The following is a 19,464-nucleotide window of genomic DNA, read 5'->3' on the forward strand; positions in this document are numbered from 1 at the left end:
ATCGAAAATTAGATTCAGTTAAATTGGTAGATTGATTCCTTTAAAAAACAAATCGATTGAGTCAGTTCGATTTGGGTTTTAAATTTTAAAAACCAGTTAAACCGATTAAACCAGTATATATATATAATTACAATTAACGTGTAATAGGGCTTGACTTTCTTTTGATTTTATTTGTGTTGGGCAAAAATTGATATTGGGCCTGGAAAACTCACGCTCCCTTGAAACTTTTTCCATCTTCGTTGCCCCAACTCCAGTCGGCGTTGTCTTGCACATTGCCGTAACCCTAACTTTCCAATCGTAGGAAACGGAAAAACTACACGTCTTGTGAAAGGTAAATCCCTTTTTTTTTACTTCTCGTTTCTCTTTCTCATGTTTATATACTTATATGCGAAAATGATTACCGAAGAACTTTGGTAATTTCTTGAGTCCTATTATTTGGTCGAAGTAATTGTAAGATGTGTATGCTGGTTGTGCGTCTGTATATTCAAAATGTTAAACCTTAATTTTCCTACATGAATGTTACTTTTTTATATTTGTTGTACCAATTAAAGTTTTCTTTTTTATTTTTCAAATATCAATTTAGTCTCTCTATAATTTGTCAAATTTCACTTTAGTTTATCGATACTGATAAAAAAAAGATTGTACAGACGCATCGCGTGTCCAAAGTAACTAGTAAAATAGAATAGATAAAGACCGGTAGCCCGTAGGTTACGGTTCCGCTTGTCGAATCGGGTCAATGGGCGGGGTTAATGGTAACCGGCCCATTGGCCCGGTAACGTCCCGGGCCGTCCCCCGATCAATTCATGCCCATAGAAAAAAATAAATGGGTGTTCTTTGGTGAGAAAACATCGCAGAAATCGCCGGTCTACTCGCCGAGCCTGGACTGTCGTGGAGCAGGTTTCGTGTATTTCGCTTCTTTCAACCAGGTTTTAAATCTCCTATTTCTTGCGCTACCATGCTTCTTCTTTTTTTTAACCTCTAATCTGGTGTAATTTTCATTATTGGTTAAAGCATTGTTTCCTCCCTCATAATTTCTTGAAGAATGGTGGAAGGTTGTGTCTTTTGTGCGTGATTTGGTAATTTCCTGTGCTGGGTCTTTTTTCTTCTCCTTTTGTGTTGACCGTTCATATTTTTCTCTCCGTTGTTGGGTGTTAGCAGCAGCAAATGCTAAAATTTTACATTTGTTGTGTTTTGTATTCCGGCCCAACAAGAAAAGGAAAAAAAAAACAAAATTTATGAGTCCCCGTGAAATCAAATTAATTTCACAGTCCTTTATTTTGCGCTTGGATTTTGGAACTTCTCTCGGTTTCTGCATTTCCCTTTTCCCTTTGTTCTCTGTTCCTCGTTTGTGTTTCAAAAAGTTTGGATGTTGGATTGTCCTGATAACTACTTATAAATTTCTAGTCCTTTGATGTCAGTAAATGAAAATTTCTAGCTCTATTTGCAATATATGTTTTATGATTTACATTACTGATTGAACATTGTCAAGGGAATAAATAGATGAGTTTTTAAGTCACCAGTTGGAGCGTGGTTTGGTATGTTGTTCAAAAACTTGATCAACATTGTTTTCTAGTAAAAGAAGAAAAAACAGCAGAGAATCTATGATTCAAGAGATATTCTTTAGTTCAAGTAAATAAGAACTCAATTTTCTTTTGTTGGTGGCAGTTCTAATTGTAGAAAGAAGTAAAAGTTGCTGATATCTCTTTTTTTTACCTAGATTTCCAATTAATAACTAAGAAGTCTTTATCAAGAAGATAAAAGCGTGAGTTCTTCCTTTCGTGACATTAGACAAATAAAACGAATTCTGCCTTACGTAGATAATCAAATATAGAAAAGATAGTCATATAGTTTTTTTATCTTTTTGCATCGCCAGAAAATCTCATTTTCACTAAAAATCGAGGTACTGTCGCATTCTAACAAATCTTTCGATAATTTGTAAGAAATATTTTCTTATTAGAAGACAAGAACAAAAAACAGAGAAATTATGGAAAAAAAATGTTTGGTATGTTGTTCAAAAACTTGATCAACATTCTTTTCTAGTAAAGGAAGAAAAAACAGCAGATAATCTATGGTTCAAGTGATATTCTTTAGTTAAAAATTCAGTCGCTCATTTTACCACTCCTTGATGATGTAACAATCTTCTGTCATGGGAATAATTTAACAAATTTGACTCATCCAGTGTATTTACTTCATTTTGTTGCTAAAAATGCGTGACGAATAAGCGGTGAAATCTTAGGTATTTGGCGAAACTTATTTTGACCAGCTTTATCGGCTCTTATATCTTAGAAATGTTTCAGGAACTCTAAATTTTTAAGATTTTATTTTAAAAGTAAACTTTGGATAAAAGAAGTTGATAGAGTTTAAAGATAATGCAATTGTTTAATATTGTAAACTCTTTTGATTATAATAATTATAGTTGACATTTTTTCTGATGTATTCTGTGGCAGGATGTTGAGGAGGGAGAGACCTTAAAACCTTAAAAAAATTGAAATATATTCCAAAGTTTTTTTTTCCATTTGAGGTGTCAACACCACATGCTTCTTTGGTTACACTAATATCTGTGAACTCACGCCTTATTCTATTGTGGAAGAAGAAAAGGGAACAATGCGTAGTTTTCTCAATGTGACTTGCTGATAATAATAGCATTGTCTTGTAATTTTTTAATGCACCTGTATTCGAATATTGCAACGATGACTTACAACTTATGAACGATTCTGAAGACATTTACATATGTTACTATTGTAATTACAGGCAGTATCAACAAAAATGTATCTAAAATCAACATTATCATGGAATGTGGTGATTCCTGCCGAGAACCTGGATGCTAAAGGATTGATGCTTCAGAAGGCTATAATCACTCGCCTCATGGACGATTTTGCGTCCAAGAAGGCCTCAAAAGATCTGGGTTATTTTCTTGCGGTAACTACGGTGGCAAGCATCGGGGAGGGAAAGGTTAGGCAGCACTCGGGTGATGTTCTCTTTCCCGTAGATTTTAGCTGTATCACCTTCAAAATGCTCGCAGGTGAGATTTTGGAAGGCACCGTCCACAAGATCTTAAAGCATGGCATTTTCTTGAAAAGTGGACCTGTCGATAAAATATATCTCTCTCATCAAAAGATGGCCGACTACCAATATGTTGCCGGAGAAAATCCCTACTTCATGAACGAAAAGTCGTCTAAAATCGAAAAAGGAGTGGTGGTGCGTTATGTGGTGATTGGGCAGAAGTATATGGAAGCCGAGAAAGATTTTCAGGCGGTTGTTAGTCTGGAGGGCGACTACCTAGGACCCATTTCTTAAAAATGTCACCAGTTCAAAAACCCAGTGTTTCTGTAGATTTCTTAATCCTAGGTTGTTTTAATGTCTTGTCTAACTTTATACTTGACATAATTCAACAATTCTGGTAATGATGGTAATGATGCAAACGCGATGTGATCAAACACTTGTGGATCTCGGATTTCATGTTATTGTGAATTGCTCCCTTCATAATATTGTGAAGTGCTCCCTCCAATTATGATATATGTAGGGAGGAATTTTTTTATTTGCAAGAAGATCCCAAGTGGCTTTTCAAATTCCGTCGAATTACTTGCATCTAACACAATTGTACAATTGCTTATGTATCGAAATTTGACGTTTTCTATTATTTTATATTTTTATGCTATAATCTGGCTTTTTAAAGCAAGTTTTTGGCTGCAATGATGAGATATATGCCTTTTTGAATTTGGTTGGAATCGAGAGTCAAAATTATCTGTAATAAGCAATTATTTCAGTTTAGTAGATTAACATATTGTGGTTGTATGTAACTTCTTTAGTGTTCCAGTCTGCCACACAGTACTTAAATGTTATAATACATTTACAACATGATATTTTCATTTTATTTTTCGATCCCAAATTTTTGTATAGCCGTTACATGTTCGAATTAAGTATTTGAGAGTTGTATATATGGATTCAGACAATCATTTTATCTTGAGTTAGTTTTTGCGATTGAGTTAGATATAAATTCATAATCTTAACATCAGAAATATCCAGATGGGCTGAACTATTTCAAATCATAAATTTTTTACTTTCAATTTTTAGTCAAAAAATCATAAAATATGTTAGTATTAAATTTCATATTATTATATTATTTTTTTAATTAAATGCACAAAAAATAGTTAAATAAATAAAATTTTAGTAGTTTTTTTAGGGATTTTTAATAAGTTTTTAACAATATTATAATACATATCCATAGTTGGATTAATATTTGAACCAAACTATCATTTTAAAAAACGTTGAGTCAATTTGCGTTTGAATCAATTAATACTGATATACTATTTTAGAAAATATTGTCATTTATACATAATTAAGTAATAAATTCGTTATTATTTATATATATTTCAAGTCAACCACATGTACTCACATTAAGTCCTACCACATATACTCAAATTAAATCCAACTCAACATACATACATAATTATGTAATATATTCATTATCATATATATATATATATATATATCACAGAAAGGGCAAAGGTTAAGGATAAATACAGCCCACCATAGTCCCTTCATAGATATTTCTCTGCTTAACATTGATCATAGCCCAAACAAAACGTTATGTATTGGGTTGCCTCATGGGCCGTCTAATATTTCTTGTAAACTCCACGCTCTAGTTGTTTATTTTTTGACGTGAAAGTGTGTGTTAGATGTCTCACATCGACTGAATTAATTTTCAAAACATAAATAGAGAAATGGTTGCCTTGGAGGCGATTCATACTTGGAAGTCTTTTATCTTCTTTTGGAAAATATGTCTCAGGCAGCATGTTAAAATCGAGACTTGGACTTGATTTCACCCCAAAAACTTGTTCAAAGAAGTATAGTCCAAGCCCATGTATTATTATACACATCTAACAATATATAACACACATTATTTTACATTTCAAATAAATTATTTATTATTTGATCTCTCGTTTATTGAAGAATTATTATTTTAACTAGATCTTAAAAATTGCTGCTTTCTAGAAAAATCATTGACAAATATTAGACAGAAAAATCAATTGAACAAATTATTGAAAGATAAAGTCGATATGACTGATAAAATTTGTAGGAGAAATATAATTTAAACTAATACGAATGGATCGATTAATGATACAGTGACATATGGATAACCATTGACAATTATGAATTGTATCCACAAATTGCTCCCATAAAATATTTAAAAAATAAAATAAAAATATGCTTCTAAGACTTGTCGCGAAATTTCCTCTCGACTTCAAATAAACTTCTTCGCACTTCCCTTTCTACGTCCGCTGCTTTCATCTGTCAACGAACCCCGTTACACCAACGCGTCTCAGAAACTACTAATGTCAAACCCGATGTAGTAGAAATTATATATGCTATATTTCAAAGATCATTAATTAATATATTCTTGTAAAAATAAATTAAATGAACTTTTTTTTTTGTCTCTTCAATAAAATAGGATCAAACACGTACCTTTGTTTCAACCTCCAACAGTGCAGAAAATTGACGCTGGGAAAAATGAGAGCGTATGGCTGTCAATGTAGAACTAGTATATTTCAAAGATTTAACAACTCCCAACATGGAATCAATCTCGGAAGATGGTTTCCCAACTTGTAATTCTATTTCAGCCTTTTCTAATGTTACTTTGTTTTCCCTTGCACCCAAAATAAACTTCACCTCATTGTTTCTCCTCTTCAATTCTCCCTCGGTCTTCTGCAGCTCTTTGATTTTCTTGACCGCCATTTCGAGTATCGATTTCTGATCACTCTGAGATTATAATAACACTATATGGTTTATGCAAATGTACTGCAACACCTATAACTTGAAGTTGTAATCACAAGCTCTCCACGGCCTTATAGTCCATGCAATTGCAGCTAGCGAACTTTCTACCGAATTACTCGCGCTAAGTTAACTAAATCAACTGTGAGTGGACTTGGATGAGAGAAAAGCCGGATTTTCTTTTAAGTTTTGCTTGGATGAGAGGATTTAATTTGGAATATTGAAAATTTTATTTTGGGGATGGATTTAAAGTAAGAATTTGAAATATTGACACCGAATATGGTGAATTCCAAAGCCATTTTAATTATCATGCATCTACATTGATTAAGAAGAAATGGATTTGATATTCACCTAACATGAATTCACACAATCAAATAGATTTTAAAATCCTTTACTCTGAATCCTTCCATCCAAGTGCGACCTTAAATAATCAGAAACCAAAATCTGTGTGATCTATTGAATTAACAAATGTTATACGTGTTTTTATACATGGATTTATAGACTATAATTAATGCATGCATGCAGGCTAACCTTAGTTCCTGGTGGCAACAACTCATGCAAAGCTCTATAAAATCTCTTGTGCTTCTCTCTTCTTAACCTCTCACCAATCACATGCTTCTTCCCTCTCCCTCTTTCAATGCCCCCGCTAGTCGCCGTTCGCCCCCGAGTCGTCCAACTCTTCTTCAAGAACTGAATCATCCTCTTGTTTACATTTTCACGACTGGATCCATTTGCAACGCTCTTAGATGCAAACCCTACAATGGGTTCATTTGTGTAGCTTGAAAAAGCACTCTGTCTCTGGTTATTCATGCTGAGTACCTCTTGAAGCCATAACATACTTCCTGGAGAGAGGTGAAAGAATTCGTCCATGGATTCTCTTTTCTTTGTGGTTTTGTTTTTTATTTTACGAGAATATTTTGAACTGTCTGAGGCAAGGCCATTTATATGTAGAAGGGTTTGGATGGTGGGACACACATTCAACGTTTGGTCATATGAATCTTTTTTTGGTTTCAAGTGTACTCTGCGGCGGACCTACTTGACTTTTTCCAGCAGCAACGTGTCCACGGATTAAACGTGCCCAAATTATCATTTTAAATTATTTAAAATGATAATTATATATTAATAAACACTGTTTATCCAATCTCAGATACGTACGTCTTCTAGCTTAGAGAGAAATTAAAATTCACCTTGTTATTCGATCGAGCTGTTTAGATTATCAATTGAGGAATGTTGTTAGGACGCTGTTGGTAGCAATAAAGTCAAAAACTTGCGTGAGAAGATTTCACGGATCGTATTTTGTGAGACTGATCTCTTATTTGGGTCATCCATAAAAAAATATTATTTTTTATACTAAGAATATTACTTTTTATTGTGAATATCGGTAGGGTTGAACCGTCTCACACATAAAAATTTGTGAAACCATCACACAAAAGACCTGTTCAACAAGAAAAAATGAACTTGAAGTCTCTTTCATCACACGTCATGTTTATTATCACCGAATTAAATGCAGTTTTAGACAAGCATGAATATCAAGTATTAGATCAGCATGTAAGAAATCAATTTTTTTTTATTATTATATAATTGATTTATATATACATTTTTAATTTTTATTATATTATGCACATGCTTAATATTCATGCTTTATCTAAAACTACATTTCTCAAAAGTGCGGTGATAATAAACACGACGTGTGATGAAACTTCAAGTCCATTTTTTCTTGCTACTTGTCCTCGTCTGAAAATTAATATATAAATTATATATATTTTATTCTTAAATGATATAAACTATTACCATCAATATATATTGTAGTGATAATTCATTAGCATTTGTTAGTTATTTTTATCTTTTCATAATTAGGAAATAAATTCAATGATCTTCACTTATATATATATATATATATATTGTGTAACGCATAGACGTAATAAAAATATATTCAAATACTAATTATTATTGAATATAAAATATCTAATATTATATTATCATAATGAGTTATTGAGTGTAATCATTTTGGTACGATATTGTCACCAAATTATTACACCGAATATATTTAAAAAAAATTATAAATATAATATATAAAACCACTAATTTTCAAACTACAAAAGTTTATTCTATTTAAATAGTTATTTTGATTAAATATATATAAAAAATGTTACAATTATAGGGCTTTTGTAGCGTTGAATTGCACAAGAATATTTGGGGTATGATAAAATCTATGAAAATATTTTGATTTTAAAAATATTAAGATAGGATAAGGCAAAAAAAAAGAGTGACCCGATTTTTTCAAGAGTGACCTAATTGGTTTTCATAAAATATATTGTCGAACCACTTATTTTTATTTACAAAAATAAAAATAAAAAATAAAATTGGAAAGATATTTTATGAACTCTTGAACAACTCCAGTTATTTTCAAGAGATTATAAATTTTGGTATGTGTTTGCAATAAATTATATTTTAAAATAAGTACTTAAATTTATAAATTATGAAAAGTGGGTAGTTCTTAAAATAAAAGTGAAAAACCGGAAATCAGAAGTTGTATTATTTGAAAATTAATTGTTTATAATACTAACTTGTTACTATAATCAATTTTGTAGAAACATAATTAGGGCATCGTTGCCATTATAACACCCACCACCTCCTCAAAAAACGTAGGATCCACATGCCATATACACATTATATTAACACATCTATTCTCCCACATTCATTTTAACATTAACAGTCATTATTTGTAGGTCTCGTTGTCCACTCATTCATCTTATTTTAATTTAAAAATAAATAAATTCAATTTCAAATTATTTACAAAATTTAAAATATTATTATGTTATATAAATAATAGTATGTTTTTATATATTTAGTACATAATTTTATCTTATTTTTTAAATGTAATTTATTTAAAATTAAATTTTATTATAAACTTAAAATGTAATTTATTTAAAATTAAATATTCCATATCCCCTTAATCTCTTGACATAGACAAATATTTAATTTTTTTATTAAATTAATCGTTAATTAGTCGTTAAAATAATTTTTTAATATTTTTAATAAAACTAACCGTTACAAATTTAATATTTTTACAAATAAATAATATTTATTTTAACAATTAAAATAAATTATTAAATTAATAAATAAATAAATATATATATATATTAAATATATAAATACATGTACTAATTAATGGAGACCACTCTTTCTTTTAAATTAAAAATAATAATAAAATATTTTTTTAAAAAAAAAGAAAATTGAATGATTTGGGACGTTCAAAGAATTGAACTCCCATATGATGTGGCACAACATTGATATGAATACTTCATTGGTGTTCAAACACATTGGTTTGAACACCAATGTAGTTGCTCTTGGCATCATATCAGCTTCAAAAATTAACATATAATACGAGTTTAAGAAACACAGCAAAATGATTTTTCAAGTCAAAAGACAAGGATCACTCTTTTTGGCGATTGTAAACACTCTCTTAATTAAACAAGTATTAACGAATTAAATAGAATAACAAAATATTAAAGATTTATCTAAATAATCTCATACAAAAGATATCGGTTCGTAAATGAGTTAAGTAAAAAATATTTAATACGAGGGATAAAAAATAAAATATAAGAATAACTAGTAAAATATGATAAATTATATGGTGTTTGATATGATTTTAAAATGATTGATTAATTTTATGAAACACAATATAATGATCAAAATACCACTTATCATTTCTTGAAAATAATTTTTTTAAAATAATTGGATAAATGATTAAATATTTACAAATCTGCTTTATAAAAATTAGTTTAATTTAAATATATTATTAAATATATTTAAAAATATTATATTAATAATTAAATAAAAATAAGTAAAAACCTAATTTAAAAAATACAAATGTATAAAAAAATTAGTTTCATACATGTTTATTTGCCTCATTATTTATTTTATTGACTGCAAGTAAAATACAACTTATGTGCATAGACGTGGAACAGAGGACGTCATTATTTACCTAGGAAGTTGCTGCAAGGATTTGGGATGATTCAAATATTGGGCTATATCTTATTTGCTCCATTTTTTATTCGAAAATGGATTTTGATTGAAGAAATTTTTCTGAAAAATGGTGAGAAAGAAACAAATGGAAAGAGAAGAACCGTACTTTCAAGTCCGTCGTACTTAAGCTTTGGCCAATCGGCCTTTCCCCTACACCATGGCCATTTGCTTTTCTGTAAAATTTTGATTGTTATTGCAGAAGGTCATCTCATTTTCTAGGTTGAAAGCCAAAGATTCCGATGAATTGCAACTCATCTAGCACTAAGATCTCATGTTTGAGATGATGCCATGGGTTAACAAAGCTACACACACAGCTTCGCATGATACCATATAAACACTAACAACTTGTTCACATTATGAGAAGTTTAGGAATGTTTTCTTTGTCGATATCTATGTTTGGTATACAAGAACGTTTTCAAGTTCTGTACAATAATGACCGAACTGCATCTGCTACTCAAAACAAGAATGTAGACAATATGGAAATCAAGTAAATTCTAAAAACTAGCTTCGCTGATGTTTATGACATAATTCTCTGTGCACTTAATCTCGACCATTTGACAATGTTATAGATTTTCACTTCTCCTTAGTGTTACTGATGCTTTTCTGTCCATACATCTCTTCGAAAATTTGTTTCCGCATGGGCATTGGGGTTGGGATCAATAGTTTCATCTAATACATCATTCTCGTTATCCTAGATGCCGAGGTGAGTGTCATCTCCTTCCACCTGATTAAAAGGATTAAAGAGAAGGAAAAGGAATCAGAGAGTTGTTTTTTTAGAGCAAAAGTTTTTACATCTTTTCGTAGTTTTGTAATGGAAATGATGTTAACCGCATACCTCACTGTTCTCATTTTCTGTAGAGTAAGCAGAATCGAGTTTATTGTACAGTTCTTTGTCTCCCTTGTCTTTTACAGCGGCCATTTGTTCCTATAAGATAATGATTCCATTAACGTTTCTCAAAGGAAAGGCAAATACGAGGTTAAAAAGTACACACAAATTAATACACTCGACAGTAGCATCAGCCGACAAAGAAAATAATAAGAAAAGCTGTACCAGTTCACTTCTCAACTGGTTTACTCGTGTTTGCACCGTCGATATATGGTTTGTGAGGGCCTGCAAATGAACAGTATAAGCTGAATCGTAAGTTATCTTTTTTGAGCTGTACATAAAAAGTACAAAAGAGCGTAAGGTACCTGGTGCATTTGGAGTTCAATTGACCGAGCCAATGCTTTTCGCATTGTTAAAAGACCTTTTATTTGGTCGTTGGGAGGAGGCGACAAATCAGGTGAACTGGAGAGATGGATCCTGGAAAACGGATTTGAAGAAAGGGTTAGTGGAAGAGGACCCATAATCAGGGGATGGGCTCCCCAAGTTCTGATTCTGTCACATAAAGTCATCGGAGGATTCTTGACGCATGCCGGATGGAACTCGACGCTCGAAGGGATTTCAGCAGGGGTGCCAATGGTGACATGGCCACTTTTTGCAGAGCAATTTTGCAATGAGAAACTGGTCGTGGAAGTGCTGAAGATTGGGGTGAATATTGGTGTGGAAACGCCTGTCAAATGGGGAGATGAAGAAAAAGTTGGAGTTTTGGTTAAAAGTGATGATGTCAAGAAAGCTTTGGATATGGTGGTGGATGGAGGGGAAAATGGAGAAGAAAGGAGGAGAAAAGCTAGGGAGCTTGGAGAAATGGCGAAGAAGGCTATCGACGGAGGCTCTTCTTATGGGAATATGACAAGTTCGATCAAAGAGATTATGACAAAATCAAATCTTGATGGCCAAGAGATTATTCTTGTATAGAAGAGACCACACTAGCAAGCAAGTCAACTTAGCTTCTTTAAAATTGTGTTGCATGTTTCAATCAAGCCAGGTCTGGGACTACTTGTGAGTCGACCCCGAAGGACCCAGATCGTAAGAATCCTGATCAGCCTTATCAGAAGCAGTAGAAGCAGGCTTATGAGAAATTTTATTTTTAGTGAAAATTCTTTTCTTTAACTTGATTGTAGGATCTTCATAAGTTACACCTCTGTAAATAGACACAGAAGTGACGGAGCTCCAAATAACCGGCTATCCAGACTCGGTTTCTGATCATTCACTACATTTTTCTCCCATGGAAATCTTACCTCCACATTACCACTTTTAACCATGTTTTTATCCCCAAAAGGATAATCTTTGGAAAATCCACCTTTTGTATTCGGCATCAGCCCTTCCTCAAATATAAAAATAAGTCCTCTATAGACCCCTTCTCAATCATTCTCCTAACATTCTCATAGACATCATCCATGCAACCAATTTTTTTCAACTTTTCAACAATCCTCTCCGTAGTACTACCACCAGTACTAGTACTAGGCGAAACGTGTCTATCCATTACTGAGTGTGATCTGCCATTCTTAATCTTCGGTAAAAAAATTGGATCTTTTAGGTGGGTTTTCCGGTGAATTGGGGTCTGAGTTGAAGGTATCATGGGTTGCACAAAAAGATTGTTTCTTGAATGGAATTGAGGAACTATATCTGATGAACTGTAAGGTTTTCTGAAATGGAATTTGCACACTGAGCTCTGTAATGATTCCATATGAAAGGATTTTCTAGGATAAATTTGATAGCTAGAGGTGATAGCCATATTCAAACTCCGCCCACACTGAAATTGTACAAGTACTAATGCTTACACGTGGAAACATGGAAAAGAAGTCCCCAGCTGCGAAGGCGAGAAAACGAGTTCAGCAGCCCTCTGCGGCCTGAAAATCTATGCACATTGATATGGGAAGGATAAGGTTATTTCTGTACATTGAAATAATTTAATTTAATTTAATTTAATTTAATTTAATTTAAGTCTTAAACAATATGGAAAAAAAAAATTCACAAAAAATATTTTAGAATTAAATTTATACACTGCCATATGAGAAACACATGCATGACATTCAATTTTATTTCTATAAAAAAATCTGAACGACCTTCGATTTTGTTTTTCGATGAGATGGTGACCTTCAATCAATATTTTTACACGCTTGATATTGTAATCAATCAAAATAAATTAATGAGACCGGACTTGTAGCTTAGTGATCTCACCACTATCATATTAGTTGACTCCTCGAGTTCAAATCCCCCGCGTGTTTTGTAATTAAAAAAAAAATCAAAATAAATTAATGAACATTAAATCACTTGCATATTATTTGACATCATTTTAACACAAAATTATGTCAAAAGCATCATTAATTAATTTTACTTTCTATAAATATAAAATACATTATGTAATAATATTCAAAGTTGTGACCCGAATATCGACCATAAGGCACACGTCTGACTAGTGAAATAGCTATTTCTTGAGCATTTCATGAAATATGAATCTTGAAATTTTGATTCTTCAGTACGAGCATCCAAAACTGGTATGAAAAACTTTTGTACAAGTTGTTCAAAAGTTGATGAATTACTATCGCTACAGCATCCTCGAGGCTCGAATCAAGATCCGACAAGTCCTTTGGCGCGAGCATAAGCGACTATTAGCACGAAGATTGCCGCACAAGATGCCCCTGCGACCATAACAACCTGAAAGAACGAACCCAGATCGTTGAAGCCTCCAATAAGAAAATACCAAAAATGACAGTTTCTAACAAAATGTTAAATTCACGTACCCATTTGAACATAAAGCCGTGATCATCGTTCCATGTATAAGGTATGTTCATACCGAATATTCCGGCCACCAGTGAATAAATGGATACACATACAGTCCCAGAGCTGAGAAAGAGCTCCAACTGCAGCCATAAAATTAAATTTAAATTGGGAAGCACAAGATAATTAAATAAAAGGTTGCTCGAGACGGACCTGAATGAGCTGATTCCGGTGATTGTCAAGCTGGGATGAGAAGACATATATTTGGATTTAGATCGCTACGAAAACAAGATACATATGAAATACCAATTGTTGTTTTATATGTTACCTGAATATTGATGTAATCTTCTGTGTTATCAATATATTCACGCAGCTGCAAATATTTTAGCAGGGAAGGCATCAAAATAATGAGACAATATAATTGGACAGCATGATATTTAACACAAACTATAATAGAGAAGGCGTATGCTACCGGTGATGCTATGCTTTTACCAAATACTAGATGTTCTCAGTTCCATTCAAAACAAAACTAAGCACATAAATCTTTTGAACACAAGATCGTAACCTTTAATGCCAATGCAATTCTATGCATTCATTTGAATGACATTGAATTCTGGACTTCGAAAATACACATCTAACTTTTAAAAATTATTGTAATTGGCATACCGTGGTCAATTTGTTGAATGTTCCATCAATTTGCATGAAGTAAGCCTGAGATATAAGTGACAACTCTTCATTAAACTTCATAAAAATCAACCATAAAATGAGCAGAATTAATACTACCTCAAGCAACATCTCAAGCTCCTCAACATCATTTTCATCTCCTCGAACAGTTGCGATACTGGCCCTACCAGCTCGGGATATCTTGGAGCCTATGGTAGGTGATGCAAGGAACCAACTTGCAGCTCCCGAGCCACTCACAGGTGATGCACCAGCCAACTTTCTAGACAAGTAAAGATCTGCCATATCATCATCATCATCCAAAAGCTGTTCTAGCTCATCTCTCACCTGCGTGAAAGCTGTAAAATTAAAGTGGAACTAACGAAAATGTAAATGAACAATTCATATGAAACGATAAGTGATGGTAAAAAAAGCCTAACAAACATCGTATAGAGTTTCAAAGTATCCATATTTGGCAGCCTTTAAACTACCCAGTATGACAGGTGTCAAATTAATTGTTAGATTGCATCAAATACTCGCAAAACTTGGATGAACTATTCTAAGTAACATCAAGAACTTAATAATTCTGTTGGTACTTGGAACTCATTTAACATAGATCTATACAGAGGAAAATGAAGTACTACCCATATCCTTGAGTGCCTGAATTTCGGCAACGATTAACTGGTTGCATTAGGTGCATTAAATAATCAAGATTTGGACGGAACCGACTTAAAAAATAATAAGGATTACATAATGAATTTGTTTAGCGGTCACAAAAAAATGGAGCCCCACCTTTTGTACACGAGCTGTCAACCTTGTCATTTGACTCTTTAATTTACGCACTCGATCTAAATTACGGCTACTAATCTGCAAACAAGTAGGGTAATGCATGAAACCAATAATACCCAGAAGTTCATTACAACACAAAGAAAGACAGCGTAGGAAACAATTAATCCAGTTTCCCGGAATGCAAGTATGATTAACGCAAAGAAATGGCAAATAGGAAGATATTATGTCGGGAGCAAAATAGATTTTGATTCCATCAGTCACCTAAAAAATGGAAAGCATTCACAAGTTCCTCCAATGCCGGATACATTATTTTCAAAGTAAGAAGTGGAATGATGATGTCAATGCAGAAGCTAAATAATTTTGTTATAAGCCATATAATTAGACCCCTACCATTAACTGATTGGATTCTGTTTAGATCAAAACAACAAGTTCATAACAAACCACAGTAGATGTACCTTTGATGTGAGCATATCTAACGCCGGGTAAACAGCACTCTCCAATTCTATTGTACGGGCAGCCAGGAAACTGCAAATTGCTTCCAATGCAACCTCAAGAGCCCGAAACTCAAATGGAGAATCTGCGAAACGGAGACCAGAGTCATAAGTCAGCCATCACAAGTACAAAGAGTAGCGTACTTCTCCAAAAAAAGGGATAAAATATATAAATATACCATCTTCTTCACCCATTTCAACATCATGATGCATAGTCAAATTGTTCTCATTTAAGTTACCATCTCGAATTGCATGTAATGATTTCAGTCGCCTTCGAAGATCCTCAACTATAGGAACAATGTTCTCATCCGATGGGTCGCGAAGCAACACCTGAACAATAGCAAACTCAACATCAGCATGCATCTATGTTGCATGGATACAGGTACATGTATTATATCGAATACGATACGGATACGGCGATATAATACATTTTGAAAAAATATATAAATATTATACATATATATTCATATAAATTTAAAATTGTAGACATAAATATTTATATAAATATACAGTTATATAAATATATACAATGTAAAACTTTATATGAGTGATTTAAGAAGAAAAAGACGTATTCAGGAATATATCTCCGTCGTGTCCATGAAGTATCCTATCCATGTTCATGACGTATACGACACGAATTTTTCCATAAACGACGCGCGTATCGGCGTGTCGTATCCATATCCGTGTCGTATCCATGTCCGATACTTCATCAAAAAAAATTTAGGAGTATCCGTGCTACATAGGTCTGCACCAAAAAGCAAACCTCGAACAATATACCCTCAAAAACTTTACCAGATATTTGTTAACAAGAGAGTCAGAGAACCACATCGTTTATTCATCTTGGGAATGTTATAATGACATCAGAGTCACAGTATATAAAGATTTGGACCACAAGAACAAAGACTCGAAGTCTTGCCAGTTCAATAGAAGTATTATTTATTGTTTAAACGCAACTTTAAAGTCAAAATCCAATTTTTGTTGGATATTGGAAATCATAAGCTACCTCAGCATCAGCATATTTTACTATATCAACCAATATTCACAAAATAAACATCCAACAAAGATATATATAATCAGGCAAGGATTAATTTGTGAAAGAGTTCAGCCGTGACAGCAAATTGTGGCTGTGGCCAAGGGGACTACGCCATCAATTCATTTACACAAACTCCCGCAAGAAAATCCCACTCTTTGGAAACCTTGTTTAATTGAATAACGGAAAAGAAAGGACCAAGGGTAAAATATCATTTCAAAAGACTAATTAAACGCTCACCTCTTCTGCAGTGATGATGGCCTTGATATGCTGTATTCAAACAGAAAAGTAAACAAATAAGTACATACAAAGCTAACATCCAGAATACATTAAGTGAATTCAACTATTTTCAAACAGACGCAGCATATGCCACAAACCATAAAAACAATTCTCTACAATATCGAAATTTATGTTTAAAAACTCGAACTTGACCATACAGATACACAGCCAAAAATTACCTTTCCTCCAAATCAATAAATCCGAACTTAATGAACATGTTACAATCAGAGCAAAGGGCCTTCAATTATTTAATTCAAGCATCAAATAAAAGTTTTTTTGTAAAATGAAATAAAACCTCGAGATTAAGAACAATGGCTCTCTCACGGCCGAGAATTGTGGAAGGATAAGACAAGAGAGGGTCGAGAATTCGGAGATCACGCGCGTGTATCTGCACGCGATGCATGATCGCGTACTTATCGACATCCAACACCCTTTCTCCACCCGTAGAATCCATTGAAATCCAGCTCCGTGCGCCGGCCCCTTTCTTCTTCAACCCGCCAACGGCATTCGAAGGCTCCACCGGTACAACGTGACCGAATTCCGGACCCACCATTGTTCTCAATAACCATTAGGGGAAAAAACAATTTCTTGGCTTTATCTTTGACAAATTAATGTGTACGCAGCTGCACTTCTTGTATGATTCGGGTATTTGCGAATTTCTTCCTCCTTTTCAAGGGGAGAAGAAGCCTAGACAGAGATTGCGCATGTGTATGCGCAGATTACGTGTATGTAATCTTTGTACCTGACCTGCTTTTGAAAGGAGAAGGAAAAGGAACCGAGTGGCGGAGTTCACGCCATTGAAGGAATAGTAGTAAGGGAAAACAAAATGGAAAATACTGAAATCTCAAAAGAAATCCATAAATAAATCGTCTTTAAAAATAAATAAATCGTCATATAAAGTCAACCGATTCTCTTTTAACAATGCTAAAAAAAAATATTTCCCTTTTTAACACTAACTTCAATGTCGGGACATAAACGAATTGAACCAAATATCAATAAAAATTTAATATTTGATTTCGAACTCGATTTAAAATTTGAAAATTGTAACTTTTTTTTGTAAGATTGTAATTCAAAATGTTCGAACTTATTCAAACTATTGATCGAAAATATTAAGACTAATTATTGGCTCGTAAATTATTGAACAAAATAATTTTTAATTGAGTTCTGTTAAAAAAAATCGAACATTTTCGAGATTGATTCGAGTTCGATAACTCCAAATACTAATAACAAATTTATCGAGTCGGCAACAAAAAAATTTACAAAATGAAAACCTCATCATAGAGTTAGATAGGGAAAAAAATCATATTCAACACGCACGGTAAATTTATACATGATCATATTTTTATATCAAAATTGTGTGTCATCATCACGCACGATCTTATAAATTCAGAGTATGTTTTTTGTGATTTGGTCTCACATATTTATATATATGAGATGTGTTGATTCAATCCATAATTATCTTAAAAATATAATAATTTTAGTATAAAAAATAATATTTTTTCATAAGTTGTTTCGAGTTAGAAATCATTTTAACAAAATTGACCGGTGACAATGTACTTTAGAAGAGGTTTCAAATAGAGGAGGCACCAATTTCCAAAAAATTAAAATTAAAACAGAGGAGGCTCCAATTTGAAATCTTAAATGGATAGTCTTTAAATAAATAGTAGAATTGGAGAGTGTCGTAGCTAAAAAGACGTGTGCCATAAACAGATTAATCAGCGCTAAAGAAATGCAATTATTCAAGTGTAGTTGAGATCAAAATATATAGCGTTGACGCAACCAAATAAGACAGCTTTGGCATTAGGCAGAAGCGTGGTGGATTTGGTGAGTTTTATTAATCTTTTAGGCCCACTGCATGTTATTTAATATTGTTTTACGAGGTGTTTTTATATTCATTTGACTTTTAGTTAGTGTATTTAGCAGTTCTCTGTCGATTGAAAAAAGATTATGTAAGTTTCAAATACGTAAAATAAAAGTTTTCAAACAACTTCCTTAGATTTGTTCAAACTTACCAACCAAGTGGCTAAGGAGATATTATCATTGGTTCAAATATGTGCTGTACATGTTTGACTAAATATAAAAAAATAAAAATTAAACAATGATAATCATTAATAACATTTAAAATAATAATTATGAATATTGAAAATTAGTGTGTGATAATGTATGTAATGATATATTTATTTTTAGATTATTTCTAAAGAATTTCTATAGATAGGTCTCTCATTTGTGAAGAATAACATAATTGAGTGGAGAAAATTTTATAAAGTGTGTAATTTAATATTTTTTGTGAGTTTGAATCATTGATTAAACGTCTACAACTGATTGCTAGACCAATGATTATGAAAACAAAACTCTTTGTTTCTATATGAGGACATGTAATTTTACATGGTACTGCATTAATTCGCATCAGATCGAGTGCATATAATAAATACTCTTCATTGCAGCTTGTCTTTGGTAAAGAACCAGATATTTCTCATCTGAGAATTTTTGGATGTATGGTATATGTGCTTATTGCACCGCCTCAACGAACAAAAATGAGATATCAAAGAAAGATCGGATTTTATATCGGTTATGATAGCCCATCAATCATTTGATATCTTGAGCCTCAGACATGCAACGTGTTTACAACACATTTTGCTGATTGTCATTTTAGTGAGAAGATCTTCCCGATGTTAAGGGGAGAAAAGAAACATATCGAAAAGGTAATTACATGATATACATCATCATTGTTACATCTGGATCCAATAACTAGAACTAAACAATGTGAAAAAGATGTACAACAAATTGTGTACTTATAAAGAATAGCAAAT

General features: G+C 32.6%; 5 protein-coding genes and 1 long non-coding RNA gene across 10 annotated transcripts; 3 read left to right on the forward strand and 3 right to left on the reverse strand.

The window, feature by feature from the left end:
* Nucleotides 1–768: 768 nt before the first annotated feature.
* Nucleotides 769–3,495, forward strand: LOC142527649 (DNA-directed RNA polymerase V subunit 7-like). 3 transcript variants are annotated; one of them, XM_075632508.1, is made up of 2 exons: nucleotides 769–926; nucleotides 2,752–3,495. In XM_075632508.1, the coding sequence occupies exons 1-2, from the start codon at nucleotides 804–806 to the stop codon at nucleotides 3,295–3,297; spliced, it is 669 nt and encodes a 222-aa protein (XP_075488623.1). In that variant the 5' UTR covers nucleotides 769–803; the 3' UTR covers nucleotides 3,298–3,495. The 3 variants fall into 3 exon arrangements, with proteins under 3 accessions (XP_075488623.1, XP_075488624.1, XP_075488625.1); XM_075632509.1 differs by having other exon boundaries at nucleotides 797–897; XM_075632510.1 differs by lacking the exon at nucleotides 769–926 and adding an exon at nucleotides 970–1,076.
* Nucleotides 3,496–5,056: 1,561 nt separating this feature from the next.
* Nucleotides 5,057–6,784, reverse strand: LOC142527048 (transcription factor bHLH92-like). 3 transcript variants are annotated; one of them, XM_075631752.1, is made up of 3 exons: nucleotides 6,304–6,780; nucleotides 5,467–5,760; nucleotides 5,057–5,292 (listed from the first exon to the last, which is right to left on the reverse strand). In XM_075631752.1, the coding sequence occupies exons 1-3, from the start codon at nucleotides 6,640–6,642 to the stop codon at nucleotides 5,215–5,217; spliced, it is 711 nt and encodes a 236-aa protein (XP_075487867.1). In that variant the 5' UTR covers nucleotides 6,643–6,780; the 3' UTR covers nucleotides 5,057–5,214. The 3 variants fall into 3 exon arrangements, with proteins under 3 accessions (XP_075487867.1, XP_075487870.1, XP_075487868.1); XM_075631755.1 differs by having other exon boundaries at nucleotides 5,059–5,369; nucleotides 6,304–6,781; XM_075631753.1 differs by having other exon boundaries at nucleotides 5,060–5,330; nucleotides 6,304–6,784.
* On the forward strand, nucleotides 5,756–6,199 carry LOC142527049 (uncharacterized). Its single transcript, XR_012815387.1, has 2 exons — nucleotides 5,756–5,920; nucleotides 5,960–6,199. It is a non-coding gene; the product is annotated as an uncharacterized LOC142527049 (long non-coding RNA).
* A 3,373-nt stretch (nucleotides 6,785–10,157) lies between the features above and the next one.
* Nucleotides 10,158–11,196, reverse strand: LOC142526884 (CRM-domain containing factor CFM3B, chloroplastic-like). Its single transcript, XM_075631530.1, has 4 exons — nucleotides 10,993–11,196; nucleotides 10,853–10,912; nucleotides 10,637–10,726; nucleotides 10,158–10,525 (listed from the first exon to the last, which is right to left on the reverse strand). Exons 1-4 carry the CDS (start codon nucleotides 11,194–11,196, stop codon nucleotides 10,493–10,495), a joined length of 387 nt encoding a protein of 128 aa, XP_075487645.1. The 3' UTR covers nucleotides 10,158–10,492.
* Nucleotides 11,197–11,260: 64 nt separating this feature from the next.
* On the forward strand, nucleotides 11,261–11,599 carry LOC142526099 (anthocyanidin 3-O-glucosyltransferase 4-like). Its single transcript, XM_075630368.1, has one exon. The coding sequence runs from the start codon at nucleotides 11,261–11,263 to the stop codon at nucleotides 11,597–11,599; it is 339 nt and encodes a 112-aa protein (XP_075486483.1).
* A 1,498-nt stretch (nucleotides 11,600–13,097) lies between these two features.
* On the reverse strand, nucleotides 13,098–17,511 carry LOC142527035 (magnesium transporter MRS2-I-like). The gene is made up of 11 exons (XM_075631740.1): nucleotides 16,950–17,511; nucleotides 16,616–16,645; nucleotides 15,525–15,675; nucleotides 15,310–15,431; nucleotides 14,858–14,932; nucleotides 14,189–14,413; nucleotides 14,072–14,116; nucleotides 13,734–13,778; nucleotides 13,619–13,648; nucleotides 13,429–13,548; nucleotides 13,098–13,342 (listed from the first exon to the last, which is right to left on the reverse strand). The coding sequence occupies exons 1-11, from the start codon at nucleotides 17,205–17,207 to the stop codon at nucleotides 13,256–13,258; spliced, it is 1,188 nt and encodes a 395-aa protein (XP_075487855.1). The 5' UTR covers nucleotides 17,208–17,511; the 3' UTR covers nucleotides 13,098–13,255.
* Nucleotides 17,512–19,464: the final 1,953 nt, after the last annotated feature.

This window comes from Primulina tabacum, chromosome 15, assembly GCF_025594145.1.
Source record: "Primulina tabacum isolate GXHZ01 chromosome 15, ASM2559414v2, whole genome shotgun sequence".
Classification (NCBI taxonomy): domain Eukaryota; kingdom Viridiplantae; phylum Streptophyta; class Magnoliopsida; order Lamiales; family Gesneriaceae; genus Primulina; species Primulina tabacum.

Coding starts and splice junctions, on each gene's coding strand:
- LOC142527649 (XM_075632508.1), top strand. CDS start 804: ATGCCCATAGAAAAAAATAAATGGGTGTTCTTTGGTGAGAAAACATCG. Junction 927..2,751: donor ATTTCGCTTCTTTCAACCAG/GTTTTAAATCTC, acceptor TTGTAATTACAG/GCAGTATCAACAAAAATGTA.
- LOC142527048 (XM_075631752.1), bottom strand. CDS start 6,642: ATGGACGAATTCTTTCACCTCTCTCCAGGAAGTATGTTATGGCTTCAA. Junction 5,761..6,303: donor TGTTGCCACCAGGAACTAAG/GTTAGCCTGCAT, acceptor TTATAATCTCAG/AGTGATCAGAAATCGATACT. Junction 5,293..5,466: donor TGTTGGAGGTTGAAACAAAG/GTACGTGTTTGA, acceptor GTTCGTTGACAG/ATGAAAGCAGCGGACGTAGA.
- LOC142526884 (XM_075631530.1), bottom strand. CDS start 11,196: ATGACTTTATGTGACAGAATCAGAACTTGGGGAGCCCATCCCCTGATT. Junction 10,913..10,992: donor TTGAACTCCAAATGCACCAG/GTACCTTACGCT, acceptor GTTCATTTGCAG/GCCCTCACAAACCATATATC. Junction 10,526..10,636: donor CAGAAAATGAGAACAGTGAG/GTATGCGGTTAA, acceptor CCTTTTAATCAG/GTGGAAGGAGATGACACTCA.
- LOC142526099 (XM_075630368.1), top strand. CDS start 11,261: ATGGTGACATGGCCACTTTTTGCAGAGCAATTTTGCAATGAGAAACTG.
- LOC142527035 (XM_075631740.1), bottom strand. CDS start 17,207: ATGGTGGGTCCGGAATTCGGTCACGTTGTACCGGTGGAGCCTTCGAAT. Junction 15,432..15,524: donor TGAAATGGGTGAAGAAGATG/GTATATTTATAT, acceptor TCCGTTTCGCAG/ATTCTCCATTTGAGTTTCGG. Junction 13,343..13,428: donor ACGGCTTTATGTTCAAATGG/GTACGTGAATTT, acceptor TCGTTCTTTCAG/GTTGTTATGGTCGCAGGGGC.